General features: G+C 47.5%; 1 protein-coding gene across 1 annotated transcript; it reads right to left on the bottom strand.

The window, feature by feature from the left end:
- Positions 1-796: 796 nt before the first annotated feature.
- Positions 797-26,992, bottom strand: LOC121355514 (myosin-IIIb-like; the record flags this gene model as incomplete). Its single annotated transcript, XM_041470995.1, has 30 exons — positions 797-1,557; positions 2,628-2,701; positions 2,928-3,200; positions 3,514-3,679; positions 4,541-4,630; positions 6,556-6,755; positions 7,084-7,199; positions 7,548-7,679; positions 8,874-8,965; positions 9,121-9,168; positions 10,687-10,734; positions 10,982-11,067; positions 11,947-12,066; positions 12,356-12,421; positions 12,732-12,778; positions 14,008-14,119; positions 15,059-15,172; positions 15,468-15,533; positions 15,707-15,793; positions 16,242-16,342; positions 16,780-16,896; positions 18,011-18,119; positions 19,326-19,454; positions 19,721-19,823; positions 20,129-20,285; positions 20,770-20,872; positions 23,691-23,793; positions 26,504-26,634; positions 26,708-26,773; positions 26,843-26,992. Coding segments are annotated over 29 exons (3,183 nt in total), but the record flags the coding sequence as incomplete, so codon positions are not given.

The raw sequence follows: 26,992 nt of genomic DNA, 5'->3' as shown, positions 1-26,992 counted from the left end.
GGTTCTATATGCTGCCCAGAAGGCAGGCTTCCCAGCAGCCCAATGGTGGAGGAAACTAAGGAGAACACTGGAAAAGAAGCCAAGGCTGCCCAGCTAAAACACCCCTGGGCTCAGCCAGGAAGAATCTGCCAACAGCAGCCTTTGGCTGCCTGGACTAGTTCTCTCCTGAACAGCTTCAAAGCAGCTGCCAAAACCCAACATGAGGAAGAGGAAAGGTGTGTTAACGCTGCAAGGCAGTGTTGGGAGAGCCAGGAACAGCCACTGCTTCCCTGTCTTGCAGCCAGCAGCGCTGCCTTGTGATCCAGCACAGCTCAGCACCAGAGCAGAGGGAGGGAGGAGAAACAGCCCTGTGACTAAAGGCAGTGCTGAGACACTGCAACCCACACCCTGAATCACACTGATAACAGCACCAGCCTGCACACAGCCATGCCTCCCAGGGAGGGGGCAGGTGGGGTGGGCAGCTTGGCTGTCCTTCGGAGCAGAGCCAGGGAGACAGAGCCACAGGGAAATGAGGCTGGCTGGGAGGAGAGGTGTTACAGGTGGAGTAAGGAGCACTCCAGAAGTACTTCAGGCATAAGTAAGCACAAGAGAAGTGGCTGTTACAGGTAGCAGTTGTATGCCAGGGTTAGTGCTCCACGTGCCTTCAGCTTCTCCACTGAGACACTCCACATGATCCCATGGTTACCCCCAGAGGTGTTAGCTGCTCTCTTTTATTTGCCATTTGTGCCTGAACTGACTGCAGGTAACAACAAAGAAACAACTTAGCTTCTGCATACAGGCAAAAAAAGAGATTTATTTTAGAAAGTAGGAAAAACAGAACAAGTGATATGGTCCTTTATGTTCCAAGCCCTCTACCCACCCTCAGTGTAAAGCAGCATGTTGTCCAGCCTGGACTTGTAGAGATTTCAGACAGGATGAGTGAGAGGGTTTCAACAATGATTCCCTGACTTTGGCTCTGATTAAGGACTGTGGAGCAGTGTGCCAGCACACTGAGGCAAGGGCAGTGAATCCCCTTTACAAGAAAGATCTTCTTGACCTTGTCTTAGCTTCTGTTCAAGTGCTCCCACACTCAACAAAAGGACTTCAGTTTTGTTTTTTACTGTCCAAGCCCAACTCCCCTTGGCTCCCAGAGCAGCAGATACACAGGACCAAACCAGAGAATACTGAAAGAGAAAGAGGTAGGTAATCAGGTATTTGTGACAGAACAGGTTGTTGGGAGATACCCAGTTTGTGACTATTCACAGTGCTAGGCAAGGAGTCTCCAGGAACACTGCAGTACTGACACACAGCCTGTCAGGCACTGTGGGTCTGTGCAGAGTGTGACTGTTCCCATCCTCTCCCCACTGCCAGGATCAGACTGGTCCAGATACTGTAGTCACAATATGCTTCAGTGCTGAGGAAAGTGAACTTCTGCATCAGCCCTCTCTGAAAGCACAGGGCCAGGTGGTTGCAGCAAAGTAAAAAAAAAAAAAAAAAGAGCTGCCGTATCTCTGGATGTGTTCACTGCTAGGCAAGGCTCAACAGCACTGGAAGAGGACAGGTCTGAGCCACTTGAACCTGGAAGACAGTCAAGAAACACAACTCAATGGAGGGCACAAAAAGATTCCAGTTAGGTATCCCCGTACAACAAGCTTGCACTTATCTATGCAGATCCCTGTGTTTTATCTTTCTTCTGCCTGACCTCTGACACAGGGAGCATCCTCTGGGTACATCAACGAACAGGACACAGAGAAATGAAGCAATTAAGCCAAATACTTCAGGGAGAGGATTTTTTCAGCTATTGAAGAGTTCCTGTCTTTCTCAGCTATGAAGAGAAAGACAAGACAGGCCTCAGCTAAAATGTTTGCTCCAGCATGGGAGCAGAACCACGCAGGAAACTTGGCAATCTTGGTGTGTGGCTGGAAGCCCTGCAGTGGGTCAGCAGCCAAAAGCATGGTCTTCTGATCCCTCTCCACGCTCAGCTGACACATACCAAGGTTCTTCCAGAGATGTACTACAGCACCACTACAGCTCCCAGCTGCCTTCAGCAGCTGAGTGGGACAAGGGAGCTGCACATCCACCAGATACTTCAGACAAGGCAGAGTCAGTCAAGGCCTCTCTTGGCCCATTCCAGACCCCTGTCACCCACCCACTGTATCACAATCTCAGTCACTAGCTGTGTTTCCACTGCTGAGACTTTGTTGAAAGTACTCTTTACCCCAACAAAGTTGCTGCCTTATCCCCTGTTTTGAGCCTCGCCTTCAGCTCGCTGCCCCTGCCACCCTGCAGGGCTCCCCAGCACCCCAGGGAGCCACTGGAGCTGGCTACTGTGGCATGCATTCTGGTAGCCCTCGTCCTTCCAGCCCCAGCCCTCCAACAAACTGTGAGCTCCCTCCAGCAGCCTGGCCATTGTACTGCAAGCACACCGTGCATCACAGCTGCTGGGATCCCAAACTTAGGCTGATTTTCCCGGGTTTCCCTGGTCTCTGTGTAGTCCTGGGATGGAAGCTGGCTGCTGCTCTCTGTTTTTCCTTCTCCATTTCTTATGTAGCTTGTGGCCAGAGATGCTACAGGTGGAACATGAAAGGAAGAGTTCCTTTGCTCCTCCATTTCCCAGGAAAGAGCAATCACACACTGCCTCCTCTTACCGTGTCAGCCAGGCTGTACATCCTCAGTGCAGTGAGCTCCTCTCTCTAGACATGTTCCTGGGAGTGGAAGTGAACTGGTGGTGAGAAGCAGAGAAACAGCATTGGCAGGGGAGCACAGGCTGGCAAGGAATATTCCAAGGAATACAGTCTTAATCCCAAAACCACCAAATAAAACCTATGACTCAGGAGCTAAGAAACCAAGTGCTACCTGTGGAAACTTCCTCTCTCCTGCCTCTGGGCAGAGAAATTCCACGTGTCCCAGAGGGACTGTGGCTTAGCAGAGGATATGCCCCAGCTCACCTGCTGGATTTCCTGCATTACCAGCTGCATGGAAGAGTGGAGGCGAGGGACAGCTCGTTGGCTGCTCTCTCCAGAGATAGGCTTTGCTCTACTCTTGTCTGGGGTCTGCTGGTTTTGGAAATTCTTGGTCCTCCTGAACCACTGCAGAGCATGTGTGCCACTGGAAGGCATGGAGGGGCAGGACTGCTTCTCTGAAGGGGTCTCCTTCTTGTCTGCTGGTGAACTCAGCGTGAGATTCTCCAGATTTTTGTAATTCAAGCTCTCAGTACTTTTCTGGAGAAAGGAGGAGTGGATTCAGCAGTGGTTTGCAGACCCTTCACACACACTGAACATACTCAGCTGTGTCCACTGCTGACAGTCAGGGCACAGCAAGGTGCTATCATCTGCCAGTGCCTCTCCCCCATCCCAGGACTCCCCAGCTAGCAGCATTTCCCAGCGCCTGCAGAAGCAGCCAAGCTGCTTGGCCAAAATGAGACACGCCTCAGCAGGAACACAAAAGAGATGCTGCTGCAGCATCTCTAACCACTCACTCAAGGCACAGTCCATGCCCCATCCTCTTTTCCCACTGAAGATGCCGGATCCTCACCTGCCCACAGGGGACAGTCAGTATTTCCATGAAGGGCTGGATGCCCACGCTCTGGTGATAGCGCACCAGCTCGGTGAGCGAGGCGTGGGCCCGGTCCTCCCCCAGGATGACGTAGCGTGCATTGGGCTGTGCCTGGATCATGTAGTGTCTGCAGCGCCCTTCGCCCCTGGGGGGAGGGATGGACAGAAACAGTCAGGACATGGGGGCCTCAGCATGTCAGAATCAGAACCTGGCTCCTGCTTCCCCCATCCGTGGTCTCCAGAAGCCGGCTGTGATCAGGATCCTCAGTAACAAGTACCACACAGAGGCAGGAGATGTGCTGGGCACTAACATGCTCATAGGTGCTGCAATCTCCTTCCAACCTGGTTTGCCCTCTCAGTCACAGAGTACAGCCTAAGCAGGACCTCTATCCTTGGAGACGCAGCACCTCACCCACATAAGGTCTATTTTTTCAGTAAGAGACAGATTTTGCAGTATCCCATCTGCTACTACAATCTCTGAGGCACCCACTACAGGAGAGGCTGAACATGATCCTCCTCGCTGGACTCCTCTGTGGAGCAGGTAATCTCCTCCAGTCAGAATTCAATATAGAATCACAGAATTCAAGAATTCTATGACTGTAGAATTCCAGGATCACAGAATTTCATGCAGTGCTCAGTTTCACAGAATCAGTTAGGATGGAAAAGCCTTCAAGATACTCAAGTTCAACCCTTAACACAGCACTGCCAAATCCACCATTAAGCCATGTCCCCAAGTGCCACATCTACACATTTTTTAAATACCTCCAGGGATGGTGACTGTACCAGTGCCCTGGGCAGCCTGTTCCTGTGCTTGACATCCCTTTCTGTGAAGACATTCCTCCTGACATTCAGCCTGAACCTACCCTGTCACAGCTTGAGGCTGTGTCTTCTTGTCCTGTTGCCAGCTGCCTGGAAGAAAAGGCTGACCCCCACCAAGCTACAGGCTCCTGCCAAGAGCTGTAGAGAGCAATAATGTCTCCCCTGAGCCTCCTCTGCCCATTACCTACCGGTATGTCAAGATGTAGCCTGGTTGGCTCTGGCTGATCCGAACGAGGAAGCAACCCAAAGGCTTATCACTCAGCAAGTTTTCAGCTTCCCTGGAATCAGGAAAGAGTTTTTCAGCAGAGAGCCAGCAGCTGCCTTGCCACACTGCTGGGATTCGCAGCCTATCTCATGTGCTAGCCCAGCAGTGTCCCAGGGAGCCCAGCATCTGCCCCATGTGTCCCTGGCTACAGAACAGGTCTCCTGACTCAGACTGGTGGTGCAGGAGGCACTAACAGGCTGAGGAAGCATCATACTCTCAGCCAAAGCCTCTCCAAGCAGGGCTGCTCCAAACCTGCTCCAGCAGTCTGACTGTGCCATAGCAACAGCTGCCTTCCAGCCACAAGCATGTCACACAGCATCACTGAGATGAAGAACCTGTGCATGTGTGCACTTCCTATGGCCCAGGGATGAAAAAGTCAGGATGCTGTGGGGTACTGGGTAAGCCCAGCACCTTGGAAAAACACCGTCTTGGATTACACCACTCTGCCTTCCTAAACTTCCTGCAGGAAAAAGGTCTTCCCATTCTCTGCCCAAGAGACAAAGCTCTGCTTTGTGCTTGTCATGTGCCTTGCTCCAGGCTAAAGGTGACTGCAAATCACCAGTGCAATTTGGGGTTGCTCTGGCTGCTGCATTTCATGAAGCTGAGCTGCTGAGCTTACACTGCTGTGTGAAAACTTAAGTCTCTGCTTAAGCACCAGTGTCTTTGGTGCCACGTCCTTCATTGTGCAGTGCTCATGGCTAGTCTATACTTGAATTTAGACTGTTTTGTCTTCCAGACACTAATTCCTCTCCTACATTCTTTCATCTGTGGACAAAAGCATTACTACAGGTTAGGGCCTCAATAACTATCTTGAAAAAATTAAAAAGAAATACAGTTACCAGGGAGCTGTGAGCTACTGTAGTGTCCTTTACCAAGTTAATGTGTTGTGTAATGTCTCTGAGTAAACGTTCACACAGACAGCCTGAAAAAATCCAAGAATGTAAATCTAATAAGGCTGAAAGAGAATTGCAGTTTCAACAGGAAAAAAAGTTAGAAACTGAGCAAGATGATGACGGTTTTCAGACAGCAGCAACATTGACAAAGAAATTCCACAAATTACAGGATATTGGCAGTTAACAAGTGTGGAGCACCACAGATCAATTTGCACACAGGTGAGACTATAATGCCATCCTGCTCCTGCTTGATCACTGGAATAATCAGCACTTCTCTGATTACGCCACTGCTTGACTCAGAAAGCACTGCTTGACTCAGCCAAGAGAGAGAAGTGTAAGGCAGACCTGGCAGAAAAACTTCAAGCATTTAAACAAAATCTTGCAAACAGCTCCATAAGAAAGAAGGGCTTAGTGAATATCTTTCCCAGACTAAGTAGAAGCAAATGCCAGCTATGCTGCACCCTCCTTAGACAGACAGAGGTGTCAACAAAAACACTTCCTTTTCCTTATCAGAGGGTTTTGGTGGAGTTTTGCCATTGACTACTCACTAAAGCCCCTCTTAATACTACTTAAAATAAAAGTAAGCTGAATTCTATATTCTCCTGCTGTAAACTGGGGTCTTCTCCTGACCTATACTGAAATACAAAAAACAGTCATAATGAATCAACCCAAAAATTCAACTTCATGTCTCTGCAAATGGTCCAGAACAGGGAACGTGCATGTGTATATTTCCTGTCTTTAGAAGCCTCCCATCCCTACACAAGATCTATATTTAAGGACCCAGTGGACTTACATACTATGAGTTTCCATTGTCTTTCCATGGACCTACATAAAATTTCAGCATTTACAGCCTGTACCTAAAGCTTGGGAGTCCCTGACAGGGACTCCCAAGCTTTCCCCTAAGTGTTTGATGCTCACAGATTAAATCAGAAAAGTTATGCTGGTCACTCCCATTCCATTCCACTTCCTTCCTGGGCAATCCAACCTACGCAGTCCTAAGGACACATGGATTTCTACCTGTGGTCACTGTGTCCAGAGTACTCACCTCCGACTGATCATCCCATGCAGCCAGCTTGGAAAGGCCCCATCATCCTGCATGACCTTCTGGGCCTGTGTATCTGTGAACCAGCGGAGAGTTGCTCTTCTCTTGAGTTTCCTCATTTTTGCTTCTTCCCCAGTCTGTTCCTCAGTTTCCAGAACAGGAGGAGGCACAGCAGGGTTCAAGAAGTTATCAAAAGGAGTGGACTGAAAGCAAGAAGAGAGGGAAAGTCAGCACAAAAGCAAAGTCAAAGGCAGGGGACATTTGAAGAGATCAGATTGGCAGGCGACGCCATTCCTGAGTCCCTTAAGAGAAGATGAGTCACCAACTATTAAAAGTTGCTTTCAGTTCCTCAAAGGTCCTGACCCTGCTTTTTATCTAACCACAGTCGGAGAGGACTCACACTTCTCATAACAAGAATGACAACACTCTCTTGGGACTGCATGCAGGAGAACATGTGCGTGCAGAAGGGTGGATGGAGCAGGGAACCAGCACACCTGGCTCAGGGCCCCCCAGCAGACCCAGTATTGCTACCTCTGTTAGTTTGCTGCGTGGCCGTGGCACTGGTGGCTGCTGTGACTGACCAGAAGGACGAGGACTAGACTGAAGGTGCCTCTTTCGTGGCATGGGGACTGGAAGGGAGTTTCTTTCTAAAACAAGAAGAAATAAGTAGGTGAACTCAAGCATCCAAGATCCGTGAGATCTATTCTTCACAGGCCTAGGATTGGGATAGGCTCTGCTGCATGGATTATGTGGTAAAACAACAGCCTGGCCCTCCTTCCAGCACAGCCAGGCAAATTACCTTTATTATGCTGCTTCTGCTCCCCACAGACAATGCCACACTTGCAAAGAGCAGAAACATCACTGGCTCTCTGCCCACCGCACTAATGGAATTCCCATCCCAGGGCAGGCCATCATGACTGGGAGCTTACAGCACTTCAAGGTGATCACCACACCAGTGGACACGCTCTGGGTCAGTGTGAGTGGGAACAACTCACCCTGGGCCTCTGCTGCCAGTGCCAGCTGCTGAGTTTTTTCTCTCTCTGCCTCCTCCTGTAGCCGCTGTGCTTGAGCTCTCAGCTCACCCAACTGTTTTAGGAAACTCTTCTTGCATCTGAATCCCCTAAAAACTGTTCAGATAAAAGCTGTGGTTAGAAAATAAATGCTGTTCATGCCTTTGTAATTCTCTTGGGGAAGAACACTGGGTGATAGTCCTTCATTCAGTACAAAACCCTCAACACCTGAATCATGTCAATAAAGAGCAATGGAAGCTCTACTGTGAGCAGGCAGCCAAAACCCTGTGAGAACTATCTTCCACTCTCTAAGCTGCCAGATCACAGATTTATAGAAACCAAATTAGAGATCTAAGCTCTCATCTCTAATGCCAGAGCACTGAATACCTAAAAAAAAAGCCTCACAGATGGGCCTGTTAACCATCCATCTCTCTGTCCTTCTAGACACCACGAAGGAGACAGGATTTCCTTGATGCCAGCCCACAGGAAAACCTTTCCCATAAGCAGCCATCGCAGGACTCACAGGAGCATTAGACATTGTGTGATCCCACCTACTTTACCAGTTATTAGAACACATGAAGTGAAAGCTGCACCCTCTCATTTCCCACTACCCACACATCCTCCCCACAGATGACAAGAGCACACAGCTTGTGACTGTCTGATGTTTGTCACACTGTATGGTGCACAGTTGGAAGTTGCTCAGATGCTCCAGCAGTGCAACAACCATACAGAAGAGAAGTGTAACAGAGGGGAGCTAAGCAGGGAGCTAAGCTGACTAAGCAGCCTCCTCCTCCTCCTCCTGGCTGCACAGTCCTCATGTAGCCTGTGCAAAGGGAAGTACCAATTTGCCCACAGCCACTCTGAAGAGACCGGCTGCTAGAGCAGATGCATTGTGGAAAGAAAAAAACCAAACCAGACCAAAATTCCACCCTCTTCTGCCTGTCTCTGAAAGCAGCAATGAGATCTGCTTCACTCATTTCCCTCTCCCCACTTCAACACAGCTCACAAACAATCTTTACTACAGAGGACAGTGAGCCAGACTTCAGGATGTAACCAAATCATGTGCGTGCCCTGCTCAGCCCAGCTCTCCTGCACACATTTTCCCTTTCCAAGGCTGGTACTGAGGACTCTCCCTGATTCAGGATGAGCACTGGGAAAATGGGCATTTGCAATAAACACTTTGACTTCATAGGGCCTTGACACAGAGATGGCACCTGCCCTACTCTTCTGCCCTCTGCAAAGGTGGAGCAGGGACTGCAGAAAAGGTTTTCCTTGCCCTAGTCTGAGATCAGCTCTTGTCCCAGTGCTCACCTTTCTGTATGATAACTGCTGCTCTTTCCAGATGCTCCACATACTTTGCCAGCTGTTCCTGATGCCAATATTTAAAGAAAAGTCGAGACTTTCTGTGAAGTTGGAAGACAACGATAAACTTTTATCCACCATCCTTTGAAAAACCCATTCCTACAACCACAGAATTCTCCCTAAAGAGAATCAGGTGACAGCTTACACATGTAAAATCTTAGGATTCCCATTCCCAACAGCAGTAATCCACACCTACCCACAAATCCAGCCTTTCAGCTCTGTACTTTGCAGTATCTGCAAGCAGCTGAAAGAGAGAAAAAAAGTTAAATAAGTAATTTTCCACCCAAAGCAAACAACAATTTTTTTAGTTACATAAAGGGGCATAAAATGCCTCAGTAATTCCCAATAGTTAGTAAACTGGCTGTCAGTCTGTAATGCACCTTGAGGTACAGCTAGGATCACATTTGGGAAGAACATCTGCAAAGGGATTCCCAGAGGCAGATTTACTTCAACTCCCTGGGAGGCAATTCTGTAGAGCCCATTTTATTCTCAGAAGTGTTTTTCCTCATTCTGTTTCCAAGCCCTTTGGACGACACAAGTTGCAAGGTCAGCACAGCAAGACCTCTGGGAGAAAGTCTGTTTTCCAATTCCAGTTTCATTTTGCAGACTCCAGTGATAAAATTTGGGTCACTCAGAAAGATTCCCTGACACTTGGAACTGAAAGCAGCTCTAGCTGCAACACACACACAGCTTCCTCTCTCTCCTGCTAATCCAGGCTGTGAAATCATAGTGGCACCTTTTGCTAATATCTCACACAGGAAAGCAGAAATGTTTTTCCTTCTATCTTGGCCAGCTTCCACAGTGCCACAATCCACATCCACAGGATTTTTTTTCTGAAATGCGTCCCATGATTTTAGTGTCTCCAAACACACCACACTGCCTGTTCACAATAATCTCTCCCCCACCTATGAGACTCTCTTGTGACCTCAGTCGGGTTTGAAATTCTTACTATTCAGAAGCATCAGGAAGTTCAAGGAAGCACTGTGAAGGCAGGAGGAGCTACTGCCAGAAGAGAATTGTTCCAGGAGGTCATTCAAACCCTTTTCTTAAATGACTAAAAAAAACCCTCAGCTGGCTTCTTTACATGATTCATTCTCACTATCAATCACAGTTGACACTGGCAGGAAGGAGAGGCTGGGAAAGTGGAGAAGAGGAGGTGGGGAACTGCTGCCCTAGATGTAGGAGGGAAAACGCTGGCAAGGTAAAACCTTGCTTCTCTGCTGAGCTGGAAGGATGTTTATGTGTATAACAGTCGGGTTCTAAAAGTGCTGATGGTATATTTTGCCTGCACAGACACAAAATTCTTGGTTTAGAAACATCTTCTCTAGCCTGGGAGACATTCAGTGCTGGCTGCTTGTTCAGCATTGTCTGTATCTTCTTCTCCCATGTGGTCATCAGGAAAAAGCCTGGAGAGGACCCTGACAGCAGTACTTGAGTGCCTGCTGTGCTGAGTTCAGTGGACACCCCTGACCACTACTGTCACTCCCAAATTAGATACAAGGGTCGGTTTTCATTTCACAGCACAACAACACTTTACAGCAACTGAATCGAATTGCTACATAAGAATTCAAGAAAGACTTAATTCATCATGGTACCAAATGCTTTTTAAACATTAAATGTCCTTGCCTGGGAATCGTGTTCCCCATCACCACAAAATCCCATCCTCTTTTTTCTGTTCCTTTTACTTGGTTTCCTACGCTACTGTCACTAAAAGCCTCTGAAAAACAAACCAGACTGCAGACAACAAAGTTAATGTTCCTACCTTTCTTTTGTGAGGGGGACACCAGGTTTAACTAGAAGAATTCCATATCTGTGGAAAACAAACCAATACAAACACATAAAAGCCACATCCTTGATGGGCTGAGCTGATCCCTATCACCCTGACAGCAAACAACAACAAATCACTATCTTTCCCACTCAGCCTCCCACAGCAAATAACCCCATGACCTCCGATCACATGAACTTTGAAGAAACTCTTTTATTCATTGCCCATATCTGGTTATCAGGGTAATTTCCCAAATAATGTCTAACAAGGAATATTCAGAGGTTTTAAAGACCTTTCAGCAAATTCCTCAAAGGAGGGTCTCCAGGAGAAACCATCTCTTCGGATACGGATTGTCTCCAGCAGCCCATTGTACCGCATCTGAAACAGCACCACAAAGAGGATCAGAGAAACAAAGAGAAACAGGTCATTATGACATTGGTTTTGCTCCTTTGCAGGCAGAAATTACTTCATTCAGCCCTAAACTTCTCCAGTTCAAAATGAAAAAGTTTTTTTCTGAAAACGTTCCCTTGGTTAAGGACTAAAATTACCTCATCCTGTAACTCTGATGATTAACCACTCTGAGTTAGAAGTTGGAAACCATAAAAACCAATGACTGAAATAACTTCACCTTCCAGCCATGGGTACTGCTTTGCTTCTGTCCCTTAGAGGATAGCTTCATATTTCCAAATCTGGACATAGAAGTACTCTGAGGTATGGATGAACTTCCTCTTAATCCTATCCTTTCTTATACAGATTGAAGAGGATGCTGAGCTTTCTGAACTCTTCCAGTCATTTTCAGTATTCTTTAAGGCATCTATACCTCAGACCTGTCATAATATCCAACTAAAATCACATCAGTGCATTTCAGATCCTATCAAAGCAATCCCATCTTGGTTTCTATTCAGAGTTGCCCTGGCTGATGGGTGAGAACAGCCTCCTCTGGGAAGCAATTTTTCTGGAGTACTGTCTGTACCAGTCCCATCCAGGGGAGATACAAAGATGAATCCTAGCGCCTGACAAGCAGATCTCATTGTGTTCACGAAAAAGAAATGAGAGAGATCTAAGACTGCAAAATCTGGACCTAGCAGTCTGTGTCACAAAAACAGCCAAGTACTCAGAATCTTTACACTTATATAAAGTGTGGCCACTCTTGCAAGGGGAGACTCAGCTGAGTTACCTTTCACAGCCTTTTGGTGGAAACTGCCCTCCCACTGAGATGTGGCAGAAGGGCCTGTAAAGGACACTGTTTTTGCTCACCTGCAGCAGCACCACCTGGTTGTCCAGCACACCTGGCTCCTTCTGGCTGTTGGGCTTTATGCAGCGCACAAAGTGTGGGTTGGCAGAATACATCTTCTCCATGAGCACTATCAGGGAATGCTGGCAAGGGCAGAGGAAGATCAACAGGCCGTCAAGCCAAAGCACTGCCACATGTGCAATATCCTGCAGCAAGAACTGTTTTCTCACCCCACAGCAACTTCCTGGGTTCTGGCAACAGCTGGGCCCACCCCACCATGATCAGCCCTGCTTGGCAATCAGGAAAATCCCTGTCTACATAATGTCTGCTTTAACCATGCTTAGTACCCTGGAAGCAATGCAGTGATATTAGCAGTGATGAAATTATCACTGCTTTCATCTCACGGGGCACCTCAGGGCAGCAGTACCGTACCCGGAACTGAGCTCCAGCAGACTGCTTCCGTACGCTGTTGAACTTGTCATCTGCTCCTGGTGTGACCTGAAACCAGACCAAAACAAAGGATCAGCCACGGAAAGAAGTGCTTGATTGACAGCCAAAGAGCACTGCTGGAAGGCAGATGGCAAAAAACAAGGGAGAATGGATGTAACAGGAGGGAAGATAAACTAAATATATAAATGGCAGAAGCAAGCACAAAACATGGTAAAAAACAAAGGAGAAACTGTTACAAGCTGATTGCTGTCTGCTCTTATTTTAAACCAACTTCTGCCTGCCCTTTTTCAGACAGTTTCTCAAATAATAATTATCAGGTTATATTTATCAATTGCAATGTGGACTTGAAATGCAATACCTTGTCTTTCACATGAGGCATCAGGGTCCCTGTCCTGGAGATAGTGGCTGGAAGAACAGAGACAATAAGTTGATTTTGGACCTTTGCAATGCACTAGGGCTAAACATTCAAACCTCACTTAATGCACAAACCTCCTTACAAATACTGACTCACAGAGTGTTCGGTTTCACCATGTGGAACTACTGAATGAAGCACACAAGGCAGGCATTACTAATTTCTGCCACTGAGAAGACATGACAATCAGGTTATTAAATAAACCTAAACGACTTTCAATAAAATTATCATCAATGGCCATCTAACAGTGCAGAAAAAATGGCACAGGCAGCAAATGGGGAGCTCACCTACAGCACTCAGGAGGTTATTTAAAGTCAGACAGCTTATAACTAATTCAGTGTCAGGATGAGAAAACCAGGGAAGTTTAATTTACTAAAGGATCCTGTGCACCCTTGTGTAATGGCTTCATATGAGTCATATAATCACAGAATGAGGTTAGCAGTGTCCTCTGGAGGTCATCTGGACCAAACCCTTTGTTCAGCACCTAAAGCCGTTGCCCAGATTGGACAACCAAACTGAGAACAGGTTGCATCTGATATTTATAAACTTTACACGGTTGGCACTAAGTCAAGTAGCTTCAGTAACAGTGCAAAAATGGTAATGAAGAAAGATAGTCCTGAGAAGTAGCTGAAAAACACAGTGGAGAATAGAAATTAAATTAATCAGTTTCTTATAAATCCCAGAAAGTGGTATGGACTGAATGGGACCAAAAAACTACAAAATTTCTATACCAGAAACACTGTGTTCAGCCAGCCAATTTCCAAGGAAGTATCCACCTGATCTTTCTCTAAATTTTTAATTTAAATAGAAGCCATGGAGGTTTATTGATAACAGAAAAAGGGGAGCGTAGTGGTAGGAGAGTTTTTTTAACAATTCGTGAAGCTCCATTTTTAGAATCTATGATCTTGACCAGCTTCATTTCTAGACAAGAACAGAATGTTTAGAAAGACCAATGAAGACAGTCCTGCACTGGCCTTGGAGAAGATGGGAAGGCATCTGAGTGGTGGCTAATCCTCTGGAATGGGATACACCCTGCCTTGCTTTTTTATGGCAGGGAATAAACATGTTGCTCTGAGAGCTCCACTGCAGGCTGCAGCATTCCCAGAGTCCCCCTGGCGCTGCCAGCTGTGAAACACCCTCTGTGAAACACACCAGCCTCACGCCCACACTTAACTCTTGCCAAGGTGGGCCCTGGCTCGTGATGGGTGTGCAGAGGACTTGCCTTTGAACAGCACACTGAGCAAGGGGGTGACACTGTTGATGAAGAGCCCACGGACGCTGGCTGGCACGGTGTCTCTGTTCTTCTCTAGAAAGCCCCCGGCAGCATATTGTACCTGGGGAGAGGGCAGCAGGTCACTAAGGACAGCAGTGCTCACAGGCTGGCTGTAAATGCCCCTTCCACAGCCTGCCAGGAGCTGAGCATGGGTTAAACTGACTGTACTCTGGCTTGCACATGAATTCTTTAAACACACATGCACCGCATTCAGATGCCAGCCCTGAGGAACCAAACCATGCACATGCCAGAGGCATCAGAACCACGGGGGTGCAGCATAACACTGAGATATCTGCCTTTTAAATGTTAAGTGTTAATTTTTGTAATAACAATGTCACAAATAATAACTTAGTTAACAATGCTGAGATTAGATTGCTAAGCTGCAAGTTACAATGACCTAAATTGTCATATCTGCTCCTGTTCCGAAAATTATCTCAAATCAATTCAACTTAATGTGGACCAAGGCTTTTAATATTGCTGGCAGTAAAGTTACATGCAATAATGCTAAATCTCAAGCTGCTTAGAAACCAGTGAATGTGTAAATAACTGCCTCCACTTTCAAAACATTAATTACCCTGCTGTTTACACAGTGTTCCCAGGTGTTTGCAAAAAAATAGTCACTGCTATGCTCTGGAACTCTGGAACTTGGACAAAGAAAAATCCTTTAGCCTGTCCTTTGGTGCTGCACAGTGGACACAGTACTTTAATTTATAAAGTACTACTTTAGGACTAGAGTCCTAATAGAATGGTGATTAGAAGAATAGCAGATACTTGTAATGCCCTACACTTCTGAGAGGTAGCCGACTTTCCTCAGGGGTCTTCTCTTCCTGTTACATAAATCCCAGGGAATTCCAGGAGGCAATCCAGTGGAACACATCACTTCTGTTAGTGTCATCCTCAGACCACACACTCCTTGATATCAAAGCCTTATTTGTCATGCAACACTCCCACCCCCTCCAAGATGCAGTACAACAGCATTCTTCCTGCAAACAGTACATACTTTCCCAGCATAGTGAATGATGCTGAAGCCCAAAACATGGCCTCGGGCTGGCTGGAAGTGTAAATTCTCCTTAAAGCTGCTGTTTAGTTTATCCACAAATGTCTTATCAGTTGCCTGCAAGAGAGCAGATTTCATAAGCTGCAACAGAGGCCTGATGAGGACACACAGAACCAAAACAAAATGTTGGAAGTATCCTTGGCTGTGCAATAGTCTTCTGCTGTACCTTCTCTCTGGCTCTTCTCAGGGATGCCAGTGTCACTAGACTGCCTCTGATCTGGATGTCCTAAGTCACACATGGGGACATCTCTGTTCATCCTGCGCTCCAGCCCGAGAGCTTTCTTTGTAGCCCAGATATACATTGATATATTAGCCCCCAGAATATTTTCTCTGCCTCCTCTCTCATGCATACCTGAGGGAATGCACTCTGCTCATCCAGAAGAGATAGCAGCCCAAGTGGCTTGGCCAGTAGCAGATTCTGCAGGAAAGAAGATGCATGGCACATAGGTAAAGCAGTGAGGACATCCCCTCTCACCCTTACCACCCTTTGCAGAGGCTCCTCCCTGGTGCATCTCCTCCACATAGTAGGAAGAGCAAGACTTTTCTCTTGGCTGGATGGACCAATTATATTCTGTCAGTCCTCTCACCCACCAGAAGAGGTTCATTATTGTTGAATGTGATGGTCTCCCAAGGCAGCCCTTCTTCCTTATAGGCAGCCTGCTCCAGCTGGAAAATGTGCTGAAATAAAGAAAAAAGAGGTTGAAGCACCGAGCAGACTTAGCTAAACAAACACTGAGCATCTTCCTTCCTGCCCTGAACAAGAGGACAGGGGTGTGGCACTCTCAGCCTCAGCATGACAGGTCCAAGATGTAGCTGCTCCTCTCCATGGTGCTCTGTAACCCTGGCACTCACTGGTGCATAAAGCAGGAACACTTGTCAGAGTGTAAGTGTCCCTGCTATTACGACTTTGATTACTGCTTGATCCTTCTACCTCTTCCTTTCCTGTTCCAGTGGCTCCCCAACCCCAGCAGGGAAGGTTGCTGCTCTCTATCTTGCTTCACTATTCACTATTTCTGTCCTTACAGGAAATAGATATGTTTTTCCCCAAGCTCTCCTGCATGTGCCAGGTAGAGCAGTGTTCTGTTTTCACTGCGACACAAGGTGAGGTGACCCCCAGCAGACTTACATGGTTGAAGAAATGCTGCAGCTGCTCATTGGCCAAGTTTATGCAAAGCTGTTCAAAACGATTCACTGCAAAGTTTTCAAACCCAAAAATATCCAAGATGCCTTAAAAAAGGGAAGAAGAGCAAATTGTGGAGTCTGCAGACCATCCTTGCAGATTACTGTGTACACCAACACACAACTAAATCTCTTATCACACAGCTCTTGTGGCACAGGGAAAATGCATTCAAGAGAGACTCCAGTGGCAGCTCTTCCACAGCTTGAAGAGTTAGTTAAGAGAAGACCCACTCCAGCTTGGCTTCTCTGCTAAGCCAGAGTGCCTCAGAACAGCCTCACAGCTGCTTCAGATCAACTGACTGCTCAGAGCTGAGCAAAGCCCTACAGCCTTCATGCTGCTGACTCTTACCTCTAGCAGGATCACTGTTTTGACAAGGCATCCCAGCACGCAAGCTCTGTGAAACCTCATGCTGTGCCTTGTCCTTTGCTGTGGCTGAGGGATGCACATTTGAGAACAGAACAGGATCAAGGCAGGCAGAACTCACCTATCTCCCTCAGTTCCACATCAGGATCCACGTTCTCAGCCAGCAGCTCGTTGATCTTGCGAACAATCCAGCCAAACACTCGGCCATAGGCCACCTTTGCAATGGAGTCCCGAGCATCTGCACAGAGGGAACAACGGCAGCTCACTGACAGGCTTCGCAGGAGAGCAGGGCACACGACACAAGCTGGCTCAATACATCCACCTCTAGCAACAAGGGCTATATGAAGCCACTTTAAAGACCAGATAAACATTGGACTGTCCCCATCCTTTGCAAGTGGGAGCTGTAAAAACAGCTCTTTAATTTCAAAATCTCCACAATCTTTCTACAAGATCAGCCACGCCATACCACAGTGTTTTTGAGTCACACCACTTTTTAGAATATCCAGAGACTTGCTTTCCCCTCTGAAGATACACTAAGTATGGATCCCCTCACTGCTAAACCAAGGGAGAAGCTCCAAATTTTACTTGGAAAATTGGATGCTTCTCTTCCTCCTAGGCCATAGTTGCTAAGAGTTTAAATGCTGTAGTGAAGAAAATGACACAATTGATGGAAAGCTCGCTGACATTCTAAGAAGGAGATCAAATTAACATGACTTATGATTAGAGATGTATATTTTATTGTCTATAGAAATTTGTAAAACAGAACTAGCTAATCCCATTTCATTTTTCTTCTTTCATTTATTTGAAGCAATAACCTCTCTTTTTAATTATTTTTTAAAGAACTACAATTTAAATGAACCTTTTGGCACAGATTATTTTAGATTATTTTCTTGTTTTATTGAAAGGGAAAATAACACCTTGTGCTTGCTATTTTACTCTTTTCACTCCATTCCTGACACTGTGGCATCTCGTCGTTCTCGTGGTTGTTTCTCCACCTATTACCTAGAGCTCTGTGCACTGCCAGCACTCTGCAACAGGAGCCTTCCCCTGTTTTGCACAAATACCCAGAGTTTCTTTCGGGGCTGGACTGAGGCAGAAAGCAAAGCTAATTCCTTGGTTTCTCATTTAATCTCTGCAGTCTCCTGGAGACCAAACAAAAGCAGCGTTCATGGCCCTCCATGTCAGCAAGCGACTAAACAGATAAACACTGACATACTTCCCTCTGTGTGAGAGGAATGAAGGGGCACAGAAGGACATCTTTGTTCCCAACAAGTTGCACATGTGTGGGGATACCCTTCCATCAAAACCCAGACTTTCCAGCCAGCACATCTGCAATTCATTGTGCTTCCTACCTTCTGCCTGCTGCTGGGTGTGAAAGCGCTGGATCTGCTCACCTCGGGTCACTGACATTGTACAAATCAGGCATTTTAACAGCTCATCTTCCTGGACTCCAAACTGACCCTGGGAAACAGGAAAGAGACAAGGACAGTCAGTTGTAAACCTTTACTCTGCTCGTGGGGATTGTGTCTGTCTGTGTGTAATGGGGCTGCGATTCAGGCTCAGGCCTTTGAGCCCCACGGTAAGGAAGGTGCTGCTGCTGGCACCAGAGTCAGATGTGGGCTCTGATCCGCTCCACCTCCACAGCGACCAGCCTCACACACCCGCTCTCAAACACTTTTTGTTTTGCTCTTCCAGTGCTGCCACCTTTCACCTTCTTTGGGAGCCATGCCAGTCCCTGCTGAGCAGTTTAATGACTTATTAAACAGCACCACACGGAGGTGACTGTACAGGTGCTGAAGCATCTGAGCTACAGAGTCACAGGAACCCACACGAGAAGCAGGAAACAAAGCTAACTCAGACACACGGAACCCCTCAGTGATTTAACAGGAATTCCCCTCCTGTGGGCAAGAAATGAGGAGCAGGCTTTCAGAAGTAAGATAAAAAGAAGTTGGCTGCTGAACAGACGTAGGTGGTTGTTTCAGGTATGGTGTAGGAGGGAAACAAGCAAAGAGATGGGAGTGAAACCGAAGAGCAAGGGTGCTGGAATTTCAAACAGGTCAAAAAAAGAAAAAGAAAAGAAAAGAAATAGAAAGGGGAGGAGTATGTTACATTTTTCTGTCCTGTGTTGTTAACAAAGCAGGATAACTTCTCCATCCCATATAACAAAAATGGAACGGCTCTGGGAAATATATACTTCTTAATTTAATGCAAAATAATAGAAAGCTTAATTCAAGATAACCAACAAAAAATGACAGCACTTAGGGTGGTATTCTTGGACAAAATCTGATGAAAACACAGAACTAGTGGGCATATACTGCACACCTGAATTTCTCCAAGGCATCACCACACTCATTAACATGAAACATTTAGTTTTAAAAAGGTTGTGTTTTATGAAGTCAGCAAGGTATATATGCTGGCTATGTAAGATACTGGTTCTAGATACACAAGAAACAGAAGCTGAGACACATCTCTCTGGGTATGAATAGCAGTGAACACAAGTGCTGTCATGGGATCAAACTGTACATTTCCAAAAAAAACCTTGTTCTTTAGAAAACTTCACATTCTGAGGCAGAAACATCCTCTGGCAGGAACAGCTCCTGCAGTCACACAGCCAGTGGGGAAGAGCATAATACCCATAAAGTTTCATCAAAATATCTTGTGACTCACCGCTGCAGCCTTCAGCCATCCCTGGGAGGCCTCACTGACCTTCACAGGCCCATTGCTCTCCTCAGGCTCAAAGGCCACATTGCCCAGAGACAACACACCAGCCAAGATAGCCTGCATGTCCACTTGCTCCTAAAACACAAAAGAAACGTGACAGGAAAACTCACCAGCACGTAGAATGTACAACACAGACGACCCAGAAATTGGAGAGGTTAAGGGAAGAGGCACAGGCAACCTGTGGGAAAAAGCTCTCCACAAAGTCTGGCAGACTCATGTGGTCTGAAAGTAACATGGAAAATCTAGAGAAAGAAATAGGTCTGAGCTTCAAGAGAGCAGCTAGAAAGAAACCCTGTCCCTGCAGGAAGCACAGATGGAAATGAAACAGCCCCAGGACTAACCTGTTCTTGGAAGCCCACCATGTCAAGGGCATTGCAAACCTCTTGGTATTTGTGTTTCCAGTGTTCAGCTACTTCCTGCGTACCAAATTGTCCACTTATGTACCTGAGAAAGTGCATATCCCATAAAAACTGTCACACAACTGGCACCGTATCTCAGCCGTCCCCGATGGGAACAAAGCAGATCACCAGAAGGGGAAAGAAACTTTTCCAAGGTAGTGCAGCAGAGACCGCCCTGACTTCCCAGCTTCCATGATGGTCTGTATCTCCTCATGTAGCTCCATTCAGATCCCACCCCAGCTTCCACTCACCCACAGATAAAACCCCAGGGCAGAGGAAGAAACTCCATTATGCTGTTTTCCCTTTCACCACCCATCACAAAGACTAAACCAGAGTCTGCCTTTGACGAACCTGTAGAGCGAAGGATCCAATAGCCCATACATCTCCTTCTGCTCTGAAGACAGTCCAGCAAACATGTAGTAGAAGATGTGGAAATTCCTCTCCCCAGTATCTTGTTGTACCACCCGTGACTTCTCTAGCAGGTACTCACTCAGCTTTGCACCTTGCACTGCACATAAAAAAGTAACAGGGTGGGGAACTTCACTCTGGGGAACATGAAGCTGCCTGGGTTGTCCCACGTCTCTTCTTTGGTGCCAGGAGCACAGAATTGTCTAAATTAACTTTCTTGTGTGCAAGACCCTCCAAGCTGCCCAACACTCTGGAAATGGGCTTCTCCATGCTGCCTGTGGTCTTAGAGATTGCTGTTCACCTCTTTCAGCAGAAACAAAGGCCTCTGGCATCACAGAGTATTACTGACACTTACCCTGCACTCTCACCCCCATATTCTTGCTGTACTCCCACTCCGCCCAAACCCAGGCCTAATCCCATCCAGGACCTATCCAACAGTGGTTGCTGTGAGATTTTACTTAATTGCACACCCTTCCTATAGGGAGGCACATGCCAAAATTTTACCCTCCACAAGTTCTGGCTGCTCAGTCCACTCCCTCCAGTTCCTAACCACTTCCCAGCCTAGTAATTGCCCTTGACTTTACCTGTATTTTTCTGGAAACGCAGCTGTATGAACTTCCCAAAGCGGCTGCTGTTGTCATTCATCACTGTCTGGGCATTGCCAAAAGCTTCAAGCAATGGATTCACCTAAAACAAGTAAAGAAGCAGAACAACCATTCTTCAGATTAAGCGATCCAATCTAATTTACTTGGAAAAATTTATCTTTAGCATTTTCTACTCAGAGTTCAGCTGGAAAAGGAACCACTCTATGAATATGGATGAGCACTTATTTTATCTCTGCCTGGATAAAGAAATTCAAAGAGGCAAGCATCACAAAGACTAAGCACCATGAGATTAACGATGATCAGTACAATTGAATTGATGGAATCCCAGTAAGATCATTGAGTCATTTGTTAGAAGATAAGATTGGTACCACCTATTTCCACACAGTACCTGCTGTCACTGGATAATCTGAGTGCTATACAACAGCAATAAACAAAGTAACCATGGCACTCAGCTAATGTCAGTATGACAGCTGAGCTACTGAAATTTGTAGACATAAGGACAGTGTATTATAAAGAAATTAACAGAACAATCAGACCAGCTTGCTAAGCTGGATCCAAAGGTGGTGAAATGAGAGTTTTTCTGTATTTGAGTAAAGAATGCCTGTCAACTGGAAGAGCAATGCCTCAGTGTAGATGCTGGGAAGCCTGTTGAACAAAGCTTTAAGGTATGATGGTAATCCCCCAAAGGACTAACTTTAGTCCTTGGATGTATCTACAGGAACCAAATAAGATGCATATTATTTCTTCACTGTCACCTCAAGGCTTTCCAAGAGCAGCTCATCTGGGCTGAACTGAGTTATTTCCAGTGAAGGAACTTCAAGCGAGCTCTCGGCACTCTGCTGAGCAAACACAGCTCTCCTGCCTGTGGAACCTGCTCAGGTCAGAAGCAGCCTGGCAGTGTGGCCCAAGCCAGTTCTAAGCAGAGACAGCAGGTGTATCAATGCCACATTCCCAGAACCCAGCACAGGCAGGCACCTTGGATCCACCATGGATGATACCACACCGAATTAACACACCATTCCTGGGCCCAAAGCACAGCACAGGGCATTGGGTTTATGTGTCAATATATTGGTTGCAGGAGGAGCTAAAGCTGGTTTCTGTGAGGAGATGCCAGACACTTTCCCCATGTCCAACAGAGCCAATGCCAGCCAACAGAGCCATACAGACCTGCCACTGGCCAAGGCTGAGCCCACCACTGGCAGCGGCAGTGCCTCTGGGATAAAAACTGCTGCACACCCACAGAAGGGAGAGAGGAGTGAGAATGTGTGAGAGGAACAGCTCTGCAGACACAGGGTCAGTGAAGGAGGAGGGGCAGGAGCTGCTCCAGGAGCCAGAGCAGAGATTCCCCGGCAGCCTGGGGTGCAGCCCTTGGTGAGGCAGCTGTGCCCCTGCAGCCCCTGGAGGCCCAGGGGGGAGCAGAGATCTCCTGCAGCCCTGGAGGAGCCCACACCGAGCAGGTGGATGTGCCTGAAGGAGGCTGTGAGCCTGTGGGAAACCTGTGCTGGAGCAGGCTCCTGGCAGGACCTGTGACCTGTGGAGAGAGCAGAGCAGCCCACACTGGAGCAGCCCCTGGCAGGACCTGTGGCCTGTGGAGAGCAGCCCACGCTGGAGCAGGTTTGCTGACAGAACCTGTGACCCTGAGGGGGCCCACACTGAAGCACCCTGCTCCTGAAGGTCTGTACCCCATAGAGAGGACACAGGATGGAGCAGTCTGGTCGAAAGAAGTACCCCAGGGAGGGTACTGACACTGGAGCAGCCTGCTCCTGAAGGAGTGCATCACGTCAAGACACCCACGCTGGAATAATCTGCTCCTGAAGGACTGTCTCCTGTGGGAGGGACCGCATGCTGGAGGAGCGGAAGAGCATGAGGAAGAAAACAGTAGCACAGATAAACTGTGTATGATGAACTGACCTCAACACCCATCCCCTATCTGCCCATGCTGCTGGAGGGAAAAAGGTAGAGAAAGTGGGAGTCAAGTTGCATCTAGGGAGAAGGGAGGAGTTGGGAAAGCTGTTTCAAGGTTTGTTCTCCTTTCTCATCATCCTGCTCTGACATTAACTGGCAAGAAATTAAACTAATTTTCCCTAAGATGAGCCTGTCTTGTCTGTGAAGGTAGTTGCTGAGTGATCTCACAGTCCTTATCTCAACTCATGAGTTTTTGTTATGTTTTTCTACTCTTGTCCACTTAAGGAGGGGGAGTAACAGAGTGGCTTGGTGGGCACTGGTTGAAGTTAACCTACCACACAGAGAAAGATCTTTATGTTTCTACAGGAAATCTGAAAAGACAGACTTTAAAATGAAGCAGTCCAACAACTTGCTGTTGTTAATCTATCGCATGGAAGGTTTAAAGTATGATTTGTTTAAAAAAACCTCACAGCTCCCTGGGGAGAAATTCAAGTGGAAATATTTCAGACCAAAGAGTCAAATATGTTTCAAAATGAACTGGCAAAGATATACGAAAAGAGTAAGGATGGCAGTTAGCCAGCTAGCAGGTATTTGCCTGACAGTATAAATAGCCAAGGATGGGTTACTAAATGGTGTGTGAATTTTTCATCCCTCTGTACCATTAAATCAAGGTCTCATTTTTCTAATGAAAGTGGCATGTTTTACCTCAAACAGGAAATTATCTAGAAAAATGCCACCAATCTTGTAAAAGAGAACATGATAAATTATTGCAGTGGTTTTCTCTAATATAAGAATCATTTCCAACAAACAGAATCACTGACCTACTAACCCTTCTAATTTGTGGCAGCTATCTCACCATTCTTGTCCACTATTTTCTTATGTGTAGCCCCCTGATTTCCAGTGGTGATTCACCAGCAGGCTTCCTAAACCTAATGCAAGTTGTCTTGCAGCAGTGCTGCTTCTGCTCCTTCAAGCACCATCCTGCAATGACCTACCTGAAGTATCTGCTGCTCCAGCTGTGAGTTGCCTTTGCATAGGTTCATTATGTGCTGCAACAACAACTTTGTACTCTCTGTTTTTCCAGCACCACTCTCTCCACTGCCAAGAAAAAGCAAAATAAATTCTATCAACCGAAAGTATAGTTGTTCTGCCCCTTACGGCTCAAGTGCTCCATCACTTGAGAGTGCTCTGCAGGAGTTTCGCAATTTTTTCAGCCAAATCACTTGTGTGAGTAAAAACTCACACGCCACAGCTTTGCACATGAACCATGAGGTTTTTCGTCACGGAACTTTTCCCCTTCTGCAAGGGAATACAGATATACCCCATGCTGTCACTTCTGGATGGAATGTATCAGACAGACCATTTGCTCTGCTTCAAAAGCCATCTGGTACCTCAATTCCCTTGCATATGCTGGAGCCAACAACTTCCTCCTTTCTCCAGAGAGATTTGCCCTATGTACATCACATCCACACCTGGATACTGATCATGAGATGCTGTGGCAGTCTCAGATCTCAAGTGTTTCACGCATCCATGTGCCAGACATCTGGGAATGCAGGTGCAGAGCTGCCCACACTCCCTCAGTGCCAGCAGTGCACGTCACTGTGCTGTCACACATCCACGGCACCTCCGCCTCCAAGTCAAACAACCAACACTTGGAAAGTGCAGTTTCCCCTGTCCAGGGAGAGGGAATGTACAATCAGTGAGACAACATGTCCTTAACTGACATCACACCAGCTGAGAACCTCAGCATGTGCATGGAAAAAAAAAAATGCAGGAAATGCTGGAGGCACACTTGAGGGCAGGTCCCCATTTCCTTTGAGCCGACCTTTGAGCATGTGGTGTGGCTTTACTGCTTTGTAGCTGCCAGTGGCTCTGAGCTTGGTATCAAGTATGTGTCATAGGTGGCTAAAAACTTCAAGTACTACAGCAGGTCCCTGATCTCAAGCACAGGTCAGACCAGCACCATCCAAATACATATAAACAAAATAGGACCATTTTGCCAGTTGAGAACATGCCATCCAGTGCCCCTGCTCAGTATGTCAGGTTTATTTTTATTTTTCAGTAACTTCCCTCCTCCACCAGAAAAAAAAAAAAAAAATCCAACAGCACTTCCATGGTTCAAGCTTGACCTTAGACCCTCCAACAAGCACAACACCTTCACAAGGCCCTGCAAGCACAGCAGGTGTGTAACTGGCCTGAGCTGTGAAGAAATGCTAAGTCATCTTCAGGTGACCCAAGTGCTGCACTGCAGCACATGCAGGCTATGACTAAATGTCCTTTGGGACTGGGAAGGCAAGAGGAACCAGTAGAATTTGTGGCTGAGGACAATTTGGTAGCAATGAACACTTATGATCTGGCAGCAGTGCTTCATCAAACATCACCTCTGAAGAATGTGATCCAGACCTCCCAGACTCAGCTGGAGACACCAAAGAGACCACCAGGGACAGCAGATCCAGGTGTGTTTCTGTGGTGTTGTGGTGAACTGTGGTCTAACAGGAGTGACCTCATCTTCCCTGTTCACACCAACTGTGCTCATGTAGGAAAACTTGTTAATTAGTGTTTCACCACCCACAGAGAGGAAAACCACAAACTTCCTGTGACAGTAACACAAAGACCAGGTAAAAGGACAGGAGTATATCAGACTCATCTCTGAACTACTGGCAGAAAACAACCAGACCACTGACCACTTCACAATTCTCACAGGTTACACTTTCTTGACTTCCACCTCCCAAGACAAATACAATGACTGTTCTCTATCCCGCAAAGCCCCACCAACAGTGCCTCTTGTACCTGCTGACCCCACAGCCACCACTTCCCGAGAGCACTTCATGTAAAGCACAGGCACCAATGGCAAGAAGGCTACAGAAATGAGTGGGGCTCAAGTGCCCCTCAAAGTCAGCTCCCAGGCCCACCAAAACACTCAGCAGTGATTCAGCAGTTGACTTGCACGCCATGTAGACCGAAAGTACTGATAAAATGATCAGAAGGCAAATACAAAGGAGCATTAAATCTAACAAGTTGGCAAGTAGCATTTCAACTGAGATGATATTTAAACTGCTCTCTACAACACCCAGCTGTAGAGAAGCGGCAGTTAATGTTTCAAGACTTTCTCCTTGCTGTTCAATGCTTTCTTTGGTGTTGGTGCTGTTTAAAGCTTTCTCTGCTAAATGATGCTACCTGCTGTGCTGCAGAGTTCCAGCAGAACAAGAGTGACAAAATGGAGTAAAATGTTTGTGATACTGGTAGGCTCTTTGGTTAAAAGAATCACTTTCCCCCGACTTCTAGAGCACAGAACTGCCCATGACTTTAAGATCCTCCCTGACCAGATTCCCAAAGGTCTTAAGAGCAGAAAAATATGTTTTAATACTTCCTGCTCTTCAGTTACACTTGGGAAGCTCCAGTTTATGAAAATTGGCTCCTTCCGTTATCATCCTTCCAACTTTTACTACAGCTTTCACCACGGAAGTTGTGTTGCCAGAGCAGAGCACTCAATTGCTTTTCCCAGGGCTGGATTCCAGTGGCTGGTTCCCCACCAGAAGTGAACCTGGCATCTTTACTGTTATAAAAACTGCTGGCCGAGCTGCTCCAGGAAAGCCAGTTTTGTCTGCCCACACGTTCTCACGACATGCCCGCTCATCCGTCTCGAAAGCGGTCGTGATGAAGGATGTGCTGCCAGCACAGACGGATTTTGACTCACCAACAGAACCGGAGAAGCGCTTCACCTGAACCTTGGGCAGGGAGATCCCAGCGAGAGCTCGGGGGCCGCCCCCGGCCCCCGCCGGCCCCGGGACCCCCGGCCGCCGCTCACCTGATGAGGATGCACTGGTTGCGGGGTCCGCTGCCCCCGCGGCCCAGCATGGCGTGGTAGGCGCGGCTGCCCACGGCGAAGATGTGGGGCGGCAGCGCGTCGTTCTGGAGGCGCCGGTACCGCTCGGAGACCTGCGGGGAAGCGGCGACGGAGAGGGGTGAGCGGCCGGGGGGCGGCGGGGCGAGGTGGGGGCGCGGCGCTCACCTCTCTCCCGTAGAGCGGCAGCGGCTGGAAGGGGTTCATGGCGACGAGGATGTCTCCGATGTCGGTCTGTGGGGACGGGACAGCCGGTCAGCCTAGCGCCCGCCGCCGCCCCCCGCCCCGGCCCCCAGTACTCACGTAGATGCGCTGCTGCAGGAAGCGCTCCCGCAGCCCCGCCAGCAGCGCCGCCTCGTCCAACTCGGCCAGCGCCGCCAGGTCCCCGGCCGCCCCGGGCGGGGGGCCACGCTGCCCCAGCGGCACCAGCGTGGGGCCGGGGCCGGGGCCGGG

This window comes from Pyrgilauda ruficollis, unplaced genomic scaffold (assembly GCF_017590135.1).
Source record: "Pyrgilauda ruficollis isolate IOZ18807 unplaced genomic scaffold, ASM1759013v1 scaffold251, whole genome shotgun sequence".
Taxonomy (NCBI): domain Eukaryota; kingdom Metazoa; phylum Chordata; class Aves; order Passeriformes; family Passeridae; genus Pyrgilauda; species Pyrgilauda ruficollis.
The sequence above is the reverse complement of the archived record's forward strand: the minus strand, read 5'-3'. Positions and strand labels throughout refer to the sequence as shown.